Source organism: Hemisphaericaspora subhashii, assembly GCF_019202705.1.
Source record: "Hemisphaericaspora subhashii strain CBS 10753 chromosome Unknown scaffold43, whole genome shotgun sequence".
Lineage (NCBI taxonomy): Eukaryota > Fungi > Ascomycota > Pichiomycetes > Serinales > Debaryomycetaceae > Hemisphaericaspora > Hemisphaericaspora subhashii.
Window position 1 is genome coordinate 96,732 of NW_026057307.1, and position 11,584 is coordinate 108,315.

Sequence of the window (11,584 nt, forward strand, 5' to 3'; positions counted from 1 at the left end):
TTAAATAATAAAAGAATTTAACTATATTACAGAACTATAAAGATATGCAAAGAAAATCATGAAAATCCCTTTTTACCATCAATATTTGAGATTTCAAATAGAGACTTCAACGTCGATTGAAAAATTTCCAGTAGTTTCCCCCTCTAGTTTTTATTTTCTCTCTCTCACTCACACTCTCTATCTAAGAATCTTCATCATCATCAGCGCCTAATGCGGCAAATCTATTAATATGAGTAGATTCAGACCTCTTAGAAGTTTCTCTTTGGAGATTACCCGCATCACTGGATGGGCGACTACTGGTTGAAGAAGGGGATCTAACAAATGAAGCATTTTTCCTCAAATTATTAACAGGATTAGAACCTGATGAAGTATTATTCCAAGATGAACCAGCTCTTGAAGAACTAGATCTACCACCTTGACCACTACCACCTCTTTCTTGTTCCCTTCTTTGTTGTCTCTTTTCATTACTTTGTCTTTGTTCTTCCATTTTCTTAATTTCGGCATCACGATGAATTTCTTCAATTGTTTTTGGACCAGCATCAGCTTTACGTGAAACCCATTTTGCTGCTCTTAAATCTTGTAAATCCATCAACATAAATTTAATTCTTGAAGGTAATTTCAATTCTTCATTATCTAAAACCTTTTGAACATTTTCAAAAACAAGTTTTAAAATTGGTCTAGTCAGATCATTTTGATCTAATTTAGGTCCAACTGTCTTAACTAATTGTGCCAAATTTTCCAAACTATCTTCAGAAGGATCTTCAGTATTCTTACATTGATCTCTTAAACATATGAAAATAACTTGATCATTCAACATATTCAAATTATATAAATGTCCAATAAATTTCACCAAACCCAATCCTCTTCTCTTGGCAGCAGCCATGGCATAATATTCATCCGACATCATTTCTGGTTCTAATGGAGATCCGTCAGGGTTTGTTGGTAATTTATCAGACCATCCCTTTTCATATTCTTGTTGACAAGTGGTTAGCAACACTCTTCTTGCCAAATCACCTCCGGAAGGATGAGTACCATCTTTTCTAACGGCAGTTTCATCGGTGATTTCAGGTAAGATATCAGTACACATCTTAGCACAGAACTTGGCATACATTTCTGACCAATATGGTTCATCACAAGCTTTTGCAAAGGTTAATTGAACAATTTGTTTAATAGTTTGGGCATCTTTTTCCCATCTTGATTGTTTTGAAACTTCCAAAATTTGATCAGTAATAGTTTGGAACATTTCTAAAGTTAATTTATTCAATAATGATTTAATCTTAGATTCAACATCATCCTTTTCTAATATAATAGAACCATCTTCAGCATATCTAACTTCAACTTCTTTCTTCTTTCTAGATTTAGGAATCCATCTATTGGCAGATTGTTCTAATGGTTTAACATCTTCAGCCAATTTAGCTGCTTCAGCAGCTTGCTTAGCTATTTCTTCTTCTGTCTTTTCACGACCACCATTATCTCCTCTACCTCTCTTAGATTGATTACCCTTTCTAGTAGATTTATCCCTACTTGAAGGACCTCTTCTCTTAGATCCACTTCTAGAATTTTGTCTACCATCATATGCACCACCTCTACTTCCACCACTACCGGCAAATCTTGCAGGTAATCCAGAAGCATATTTACTCTGATTACGTCCTCCTCCAGAACCTCTATCACCACCAGTACTAACTTGTGCTCTTCTAACTCCGATATCAACGGCTTCTAATTGTGCTTTAAAAACTGGATCAATGGTGAATTCAATCACATCACGGAATTGGATTAAGAATTGTGGATCATATCTATATTTCTTCCCTGGGATTACACGGGATGAATCAACACCTTGTATACCTTCTGGATAAGTTGTGGCGAAAATATCATCAATTGGAGTAGCTTTTTGTAATTTTTCTAAGAATTGAGAAATGGTTAGTTGTGGTTCTGGTTCTTCGGTTGCTGTTTCTTCTTCTGGTTCTTCTGTTTCGGCTTCTTCGGCTTCGGCTTCTTGTTCTGCTTCGACCTCTGGTTCTTCTTCTTCAGCAGCAGCTGGGGCTACTTCTTCAGTGATGGTTACTGGTTCTACTTCTTCAGGTTTGGCTTCTTCGGCTACTATTGGTTCAGAAACTGGTTCTTCTATAGCTTTTTCTACTTCTGGTTGAACTTGTTCTTCTTCCTTAGCTGGTGCTGGTTCTTCTTCCTTGGTCTCTGGAACTTTTTCTTCTTCTTTAACTTCTTCTTCCTTTGGCTGTTCTACAACAACTGGAGTTTCCGCCTTTGGAGTTTCTTCACTTACGACAACAGCTGGAGTTTCAACTTTAGGTACTTCTTCAACTGGAGCTTCTTGTGTAGTTGGTTCAGTAGTGACTGATTCTTCAGTAGTAGCAGGAGCAGATTCCTTTGCCTTTTTTTCTTCTTCTGCCTTTTTAGCAGCAGCAGCTTCTGCTCTTTCTCTAATCTTTCTCTTGAATTCTTCAGCTGCTGCTGATAAACTTGCAGCAGGTTTAACTGGAATATCAGCATTTACTTTTGGACTGAGACTTGTAGAAGCAGGAGTTATACTTGAATCTTTAGACGAAGATGCGGTGGTGGCTGTGGCAGCAGTAGTGGCAGCCACTGGGTGAGGAGAAGAAATTGGAGTCTTTTTCTTTTTATCTTCAAATTCCAATGGTCTTCCATCTTTAGTAGTTAATTTAACTACAGTTGGGGGTGGAGTAGTAACTGTGTGTTGAGCTGGAATTGGGGCAACATATGGTGGTTGACCTGGGATATATTGTTGCATTTGAGGAACATATACTTGAGGATAATAGTAGCCATACATTGGAGCACCGTACCCATATGCAGCTGCGGCAGCAGCGGCGTATCCTTGTTGTTGTTGCTGCTGTTGCTGTTGCTGGTTATGTTTCTGGTTGTAAGGTTTTCTATTTGAATTGGATACATTGGATCCCGATGAGTTATTGTATCGTTGATTTCCAGTATTGGTATTGGGTCCATTGCCGCTATTGTTATTATAATTTTGTCTACCACTGTAATTTTTATTGTAATGTTTATTCCCACCACTACCAGTACTACCACCATAATTACCATAATTATTATAATTGTTATAATTTGGATTGAAAGATTGTTGGTAGTTCATATTACTATATTGATTAGCTGGGGTTCCAGAAGCAGATGAAGCATTCGATGATCCAGCAGAATGTGGTTGTTGCGGTGGTTGTTGTGGGAGATGTTGTTGATCTTGTTGTTGAGTGGCATCAGATTTATTATCTGAGCCCACATTGGAACCTATAGTAGTACTATCTGGTACTGTACTGTTATTAGAAGCAGTACTAGTACTAGCACTAGGTTCAACTTTAGTATTATTATCAGACATTGATAATTTAAGTTGATTTAAACGAATAAAGAGAAGAAAGAGAAGAAGAGAAAGAGAAAGAGAAAAAGGGAAGTGGAAAATCATTCATTTAAAAAAAAAAATTTTTTTTTTTTTATTTGTCTTGATTAATTGTTAGTAATTAATTGAATGTATGTATGGAACCGTACAAAAAGTGTAAGATGATTATTTAAATTTTTCAAAAAGGAAAAAATCTTTTTTCAGTAATAAATTAAATTTCAGTTTTTACTTTTTATTTATTTATGTAACCTTTGTTCCGTCTATAATTGAAATAGAATAGTTACACGTTGATCATTGAATCTAAGACGAATGAGCTATATCTATCCACGTAACATATAATCCAATAGACGACACCCCAGTCCCAAATTCTCTATTCTTTTTACAATTTAGAACTGAAACATGTGCATGTAGTATGGAAAGGTTATGAGAAACGATTCAACCAATGGAGGTAGATCTCCAGTGGCACGTGAGTTTTACCTTTTACACTAATTAATCTTTATCTACATGTCGTAGTGCCCTTGATAATGCTCTTACCGTACCAGAGAATATGAAATGAGATTTTGTTCAATTAGTGGTTCAATACCGACGTCCATTGCCTTCATCTTACTTTTTCTATTGAATCATAATGTATTAAACTATTATAAAAATACTCTTATATTTTGTTAAAGTGTAGAATTTCTTAAATGACTTTAAGCTTTTTCTCTCATAGAAATAAAAATTGCCTACTGTAACTTAATTTACTTGATAATTAATACCCAAGGTCCATTTGGTTAATTCCCTATGAATTAATTGTACATATATGTCTTATATCTGTTCTGTCCTCTTCCTCAGTATCAGCCCCCCAACCTCATTTGTAATAAAATGTAAGAAATAAAGCATAAAGTAATAATCCAGATACAAGTAAAAGAAATGAATAAATAATTGTTGATTCTTTAAATGATTCAACTTGAAAACAACTAATTATAATATTAGCTTCTTCCTTTTCCTTATCTTCTTTACTATCACTACTATGATTATCATCTTTTGCTTTTGGTTGTTGTTCCTGTTGTTTCGTATCTTTATCTTTCTTTCGAACACATAAATCCTTATCTGTCTTTAAACAATATTCTTTAGTACATAATCCACATTTTTCAATTGCAGTAATTATTGAATTTTCATTACAATCACAACGACAATATAGTTGATAAGTATATGTAAATTGAATTACACAACTAAATAACAATACCAATGATACCACTCTCATTGTATTTCTCTTTCTTATCTTCTAATAAAGATGGTCTACTGTAATATGTAAGAAAAAAGACTCAAGGGGTATTGGGGAGGTTGCATCATTTTAAATTGGCCAACAGACCTCCCATAATCGCTTGATCTGGCATTCTCCCCCTCCTATACTCCTCCCTCTACTCCCAACAAAAAAAAAAAAAAATAACAAGTCACGTGTTTATAGATTTTAGTCACGTGCCAGACTTTTTTTTATTCCATTTTACACGACCTGATTTTTTCTAACTTCAAGAGAGAAATTTCCATGGAGGCAAATTTGACAACCAAGTGGTTCATACAACTTACCATCTAGCTATAAAGCATACACACATATACATATTTATATACAAGTCGTAGAAAAGCATGGCCACTACTGCATCAATTGATAAGCCATACATCCATGAAGGAGGTATAAGACCATATTTTGAACAATTAGTTCAAGATACTGAAATCAAGATTCAACAAACAACTCAAAATTTACGTCGTTTAGAAGCACAACGTAACAAATTAAATAACAAAGTAAGACAATTAAAAGATGAATTAAGATTATTACAAGAACCTGGATCTTTTGTAGGAGAAGTTGTTAAAGTCATGGGATTGAAAAAAGTTCTTGTTAAAATACATCCAGAAGGGAAATATATTGTTAATATAAGTAAAGATATTGATGTTAAGAAATTAACTCCATCGATTAGAGTTTGTCTTAGAGCTGATTCTTATGATTTATATAAAATCTTACCTAATAAAGTAGACCCATTAGTCTCTTTGATGATGGTTGAAAAAGTTCCTGATTCAACTTATGATATGGTTGGTGGATTAGATCAACAAATTAAAGAAATTAAAGAAGTTATTGAATTACCGGTGAAACATCCAGAGTTATTTGAATCTTTAGGTATTGCCCAACCTAAGGGGGTTATTCTTTATGGTCCACCAGGAACTGGTAAAACATTATTAGCAAGAGCAGTAGCTCATCATACTGAATGTAAATTTATTCGAGTTTCAGGTTCAGAATTAGTTCAAAAATATATTGGTGAAGGATCACGTATGGTTCGTGAATTATTCGTAATGGCAAGAGAACATGCGCCTTCAATTATCTTTATGGATGAAATTGATTCTATTGGATCTTCAAGAGTTGAAGGTTCTTCCGGGGGGGATTCAGAAGTTCAAAGAACAATGTTGGAATTATTGAATCAATTAGATGGATTTGAAAGTTCAAAAGATATTAAAATCATTATGGCTACTAATAGATTGGATATTTTGGATCCAGCATTATTAAGACCAGGTAGAATTGATAGAAAAATTGAATTTCCGGCTCCTACAGTTGCTGCTAGAACTGATATTTTAAAAATTCATTCAAGATCAATGAATTTAACTAGAGGAATTAATTTACGTAAAATTGCTGACAAAATGAATGGATGTTCTGGGGCTGATGTAAAAGGTGTATGTACTGAAGCTGGGATGTATGCTTTAAGAGAAAGAAGAATACATGTGACTCAAGAAGATTTTGAATTGGCAGTGGCTAAAGTGATGTCTAAGAATGATGAAGGTGCTGTCTCTTTAGCTAAGTTGTTTAAGTAGGGTACGAGCTGTTTATAGTTTAAATAATATAATTTTAACCCAAAGCATGAAATCAAAGGACTTACAAAGGCTCTTGTAGTGTAACTCCCTTAAGAGAGATCTAATTCCTTATGTAATTTTTAGGTTTTCTGTCAAAATAAAATATTTTGCAATTTCTTTTTTGTTCTATTTTTTTCTTTTAGTTTACACGTAATTCATATCAGATGTTGTTTTTTAAATAGTTGCGAATCGTCAGTCATTTTTTATCTCTACCTTTCTTTCGTTCATTCCTTATAGAACTCCAAAACTACACCCAATTAAATGAGGTTACTTCAGCTAACGATAAGGTTACTTCTAAGTATCCAACTAGTCACAGTGGCAGCTACTGCTGCTGCATCTTCAACCAATCTACATCAAATCCAACAAAAGATTCAACAAGTTGATAATCTATTCTCATCAGAAGGTCCAACTGCAAATGTGTTGCAAGAATATGAAAGAGTTGTGAATGACTTGGTCAACATTCCCCAAGCAAAAGAATATCTCCCCCAATTATATTTCAAAAAAGCTTTGATTGAAATTAATCTTCATAAAGAAATTGGTGCAATTGAAGATCTTAAAATGGTATTAAAATTAGATTCCACTATAAAACCAGCCAAAACCAAATTAATTGAAATCTTAATGTCAAAAGCCGATTTCAATTCATTAGTACCATTTTTGGATTCAATTGAAGATAAGCCAATATTTGATACTATTAATAATTGGAATAATAGTTTGTCATCAGCAACAATGTTATATCAAAATCATCAATATGAAAAATGTTTAATTCAATTAAATAATGAAGTTATAAATATTGCTCCTAAGAATTATGAAAGTGGGAATTTACATTATTTATCAGCTTTAGAATTATTTAAACAAAATCCAAAAACTGAACTTTCATATTTAGATGATGGTTCATTACCTTTAAATAAAATAATTATTAAAGATTTAACAAAATTAATTAATATACTGCCATGGGGTGATTTAAATCTTTATGAAATCTTATCAAAATTTGTATTATTTACTGAAAATCAATTTGAAAATGCTAAAACATTAATTAAGAATTGTTTAAGAATTAATAATGAATTTAAACCTTGTGGAGATTTATCGAAATTTTATTCAAAATTTCAAACTTTTTTGAGTTTATTAGAACAATATTCAATTATTACAGGACATTATTATGCTACTTTAGAAGGTACAGGACAATTAGATGAAGAATTAATTAATCCAAATATTGACTATAAATTTGTTCATGAATTCTTATTCAAAGATGAATTAAAAGTATCAAAATTAGAAAAGCGGAGATTGGATTCTAATATAGAGACAAATTATGATTATTTAATGTATCGTGCTTCCCAATTCTTAATTTCATTAATGGGGAATGATAAAGAAATTCAACATTTGATATTTGTTCAAGATTTACAGAAATTAGCTTGTGAATCAAATATCCATACACATGCAGATTTGAAAATTACAACCAAGACTTGTGAATTGGTTGATGATTCATTCTTTCCCAAGCGGATCCCTGAGATTACTAAATTATTACACGAGAAGAAACTTAATGAAGCAGCCGTGATATTGGAGAGATATAATAAATATGTCAAACAAACTAAATTATTCCAAGACTTGTATCTGCAAGTAGAAGAATACCTTAGACAACAACAGACTCAACAACAACAACATCAATTCCATCAACAACAGCAACAGCAACAACAATATCACCAACAGAGACAAAGACAACAACAGCAATATCAGCAACAACAACAGAGACAGAGACAACAAAAGAGAACGACCCCCAAGAACGATTACTACAAAGTCCTAGATGTCCCTCGAGATGCCGATGACAGAACAATCAAAAAAGCCTACCGGGCCCAAACTTTAAAATATCACCCTGACAAATATAAAAACACCGATTTAACCCCCGAAGAAATCGAAAAGAAAATGCAAGATATAAATCAAGCCTATGAAGTCTTGGGTGATCCCGAATTACGTGAACGTTATGATCGTGGTGATGATCCTAATGATCCAATGGGCCAAAGCCGTGCCGGACCAAACTTTAACCAAGGCTTCCCTGGTGGTGGCGGGGGTGATTTCTTCCAACAATTCTTCAGACAGTCTGGGGGTGGGAATGGTGGTCAGTTTAAGTTTAATTTTAATCCTGGTGGTGGTGGTGGTAGAAGTGGTGGAAATCCATTTGGTGGGAATCCGTTCGGTGGTGGACGTCAAAGAGTGCGAGTTAAGAAGAATAGGAAAGCCGGTGGTGGTCCTGGTGGAAGTGGTAGAAGATATTAGAAGAAAAGTATTGTGGAGTTGTGGAGCACAATGGTGTAGACTGTTTATTTATAGAGAGATTTCTGTTTGTTTATTTATTTTAAAATATATAAAACATGTACGTTTAGTAAATAATGTTTAGTAGCAGTAGGTTGTGGAGATCCTACACCTAGAGAATCTATGTGCAAGTGGGTCGGGGGCGATCGTGTGGTAGTAGTTGTGGTGGTGGTCGTGGTGGTGGCGTATAGATGATGATGATGCAATTGCGCGTTTTATTATTTTTGCGCGTCCACTCGTTCCTCGGGAACATTGTTTTTTGTAGCCAGCTGAACTGAGAGATAAGAAGACTCATACCACACTTTTTTTTGTGCTGCTCGATTTCTCTATTTCTTCTTCTCCTCCTTTCTTCTTCTTCTCTTCTTCAGCATTTGCAAAATATGAAATTATCCTTAACAGCATCCTTGGCATTGGTAGCAACTATCAATGCTATGCCATTGAATACCCTTTGGCAACAATTCTTCAATACCAATGAAGACATCACCTTAGTTGGTGCAGATGACTCATCAGTACAGGCAATGTCTCTTCATGACACCCATAGACCTTCATTTGATCACGTAATTGATGAAACTGAATACAATTCCCTTCCAGAAATCGATACTGACGAATTACAGTCGTTAATCGGTAAAAAAGGTTTGAAAAAGAGAGCTAAAGAATTATACAAGATTGCCAAATCTTCGGTTCAAGAATACGGCCATCCAACTCGTGTGATTGGTTCTCCTGGTCATTGGAAAACTATTAAATATGTAATTAGCGAATTAAAGAAATTAAACGGTTATTACACAGTTTATACTCAAAGATTTAATGCTATTGACGGGAAAGTCAAATCATTCTCCCTTTTGATTGATGGCGTACAACCAAAATCTTTAGCAGCTTTAGGTTTAACCCCACCAACTCCAAATGGTAAACCAGTTCATGGTAATTTGGTCCTTGTTGAGGATTTCGGTTGTTCATTAGAAGATTTCCCTGCATTCACTAAGGATAATATTGTCTTAATCAAGCGTGGTGAATGTCCATTTGGTGATAAGTCGGTTAATGCCGGTGTCTCCGGTGCCAAAGGTGCTATTATTTATGATGACGCTGATGGACCATTGCATGGAACTTTGGGAACACCTACTGGTAAAGAAGTCGCTACTGTTTCAGTTTCCAAAAAAGATGTAGATGAATATATCCAAAAATTATTAGAGAATCCTCGTCATGAATTTGAAACTTCCTTATATGTTGATTCATACATTAGAAATATCTCCACCTTGAACGTTATTGCTGAAACTGTTTTTGGAGATCATGATAATGTAGTCGCTCTCGGTGCCCATTCCGATTCAGTTGCAGAAGGACCAGGTATCAATGATGATGGATCAGGTACGATTTCTTTATTGGAAGTGGCTAAACATTTAACCAACTTCAAAGTCAACAATGCAGTTAGATTTGCATGGTGGGCAGCTGAAGAAGAAGGATTATTGGGATCTAATTATTATGCTGATAATTTATCCCCCAAACAAAATTCAAAAGTCAGATTATTTATGGATTATGATATGATGGCATCTCCAAATTTCGAATATGAAGTCTATGATGCCAACAATGAAGACCATCCTAAGGGATCTGGTGATTTGAAGCAATTATATATCGATTGGTATGAATCTCAGGGACTTAATTATACTTTGATTCCATTTGATGGTAGATCAGATTATGTCGGATTCATCGAGAATGGAATTCCAGCAGGTGGGATTGCAACGGGTGCTGAAGGGGTTAAGGATGATAAATCAAAGGAAAAGTTTGGCGGTGATGTTGGAAAATGGTTTGATCCATGTTATCATCAATTATGTGATGATTTGAGTAATCCAAGTTATCGTGCATGGGTCACGAATACTAAATTGATTGCTCATTCTGTGGCTGTTTATGCGAAATCTTTGGAAGATTTCCCTGAACGTGAAGTTTCTTCAGAGAATGATGTGACTGTTGAATCGAGAAAGAAGAGTGGTTTTATCTATCGTGGTTCTAGATTAATCATGTAAAGAAATCATTCTTGATTTATACATTAGAATAATTAGTAACATTAAAAAGTTTTTAGACTTTTATATTTTCATATTTCAGAGCTCTGTTTTTAGAGTTTGTTAAATATACAAAAAGTACTCGCATAGTTCTCAATTGCAACCTAGTTTCATCCGTTTATTTGCTACCAGTCAACCTGGAAATGGGCTTTTCGTCTTGCTCTGAATCAAAGTAGTCTATGTCAATAAGTAAAAAAATCAATAAATTCATGTTTACTGGTAATTTCATTAACCACCGTTATGAGTACTTTTCAATCGGTGAACAGTTTTGTAATTATACAAGCTCTTAATCAAGAACAAAGTTGATTAAGAGTACTTTCAGGTCAATGGATCCCCCAAATTTTTTGTTATCCCCCACGCTCCCCCACGATTTTTGAACAAGCTTTTTTTTTCTATGGAGGCGGATATTCCTCATCTTGTTCCACACTGACAAGACAATAACGAAGATGTATCCCCCACAGTTGCTGATTCAGGCATATTTTATAAATAGAATGTATTTCTCTTTTGCTTTGATATTTCAGCGTAGTCGACTATCTCTTTAGAATCATTAGTACACATCTTGAAATCATAATGACTACTACTTCAACAAAACCAAAAGTATTAAGATTAGGTAAAATCGAATTCGCCCAAACAAAATGGGATCAATTATCAGAACTCGCAGAAATCATCGACTGTACTTCTAAATCCCGTGAAGAATTCATCCAAGACCTTAAAACCAAATATAAGGACATCACAGCCATCGCAAGAACCTATGCATCAGTTGAACAGACCGGAAGATTCGATGAAGAATTAGCTACCCATTTGCCATCCTCATTAAAGAGTATAAATCACAATGGGGCCGGCTATGATCAAATCGACATTAAACCATTCACACAAAGAGGTATTCAAGTCTCGAATGTGACTGTCCCTGTTGAGGCTCCGACTGCCGATACTGCTGTGTTTTTGGTTTTGTCATGTTTGAGAAACTTCCAAGAGGGGCATG

At 34.6% G+C, this 11,584-nt stretch overlaps 5 protein-coding genes across 5 annotated transcripts; 4 read left to right on the forward strand and 1 right to left on the reverse strand. All coding sequences in view use genetic code 12, as the record gives it.

Annotated features, from left to right (window-relative positions):
• Positions 1-181: 181 nt before the first annotated feature.
• Positions 182-3,358, reverse strand: TIF4631 (translation initiation factor eIF4G; the record flags this gene model as incomplete). The annotated part of the gene is made up of 1 exon (XM_049407199.1): positions 182-3,358. One exon carries the CDS (start codon positions 3,356-3,358, stop codon positions 182-184), a length of 3,177 nt encoding a protein of 1,058 aa, XP_049263406.1.
• A 1,641-nt stretch (positions 3,359-4,999) lies between these two features.
• RPT6 (proteasome regulatory particle base subunit) lies at positions 5,000-6,211 on the forward strand (the record flags this gene model as incomplete). Its single annotated transcript, XM_049407200.1, has 1 exon — positions 5,000-6,211. The coding sequence occupies one exon, from the start codon at positions 5,000-5,002 to the stop codon at positions 6,209-6,211; it is 1,212 nt and encodes a 403-aa protein (XP_049263407.1).
• Positions 6,212-6,511: 300 nt separating this feature from the next.
• JEM1 (Jem1p) lies at positions 6,512-8,518 on the forward strand (the record flags this gene model as incomplete). The annotated part of the gene is made up of 1 exon (XM_049407201.1): positions 6,512-8,518. One exon carries the CDS (start codon positions 6,512-6,514, stop codon positions 8,516-8,518), a length of 2,007 nt encoding a protein of 668 aa, XP_049263408.1.
• Positions 8,519-8,934: 416 nt separating this feature from the next.
• APE3 (Ape3p) lies at positions 8,935-10,566 on the forward strand (the record flags this gene model as incomplete). The annotated part of the gene is made up of 1 exon (XM_049407203.1): positions 8,935-10,566. The coding sequence occupies one exon, from the start codon at positions 8,935-8,937 to the stop codon at positions 10,564-10,566; it is 1,632 nt and encodes a 543-aa protein (XP_049263409.1).
• A 606-nt stretch (positions 10,567-11,172) lies between these two features.
• On the forward strand, positions 11,173-11,584 carry J8A68_003356 (uncharacterized protein; the record flags this gene model as incomplete). Its single annotated transcript, XM_049407204.1, has 1 exon — positions 11,173-11,584. A coding segment is annotated over one exon (412 nt), but the record flags the coding sequence as incomplete, so codon positions are not given.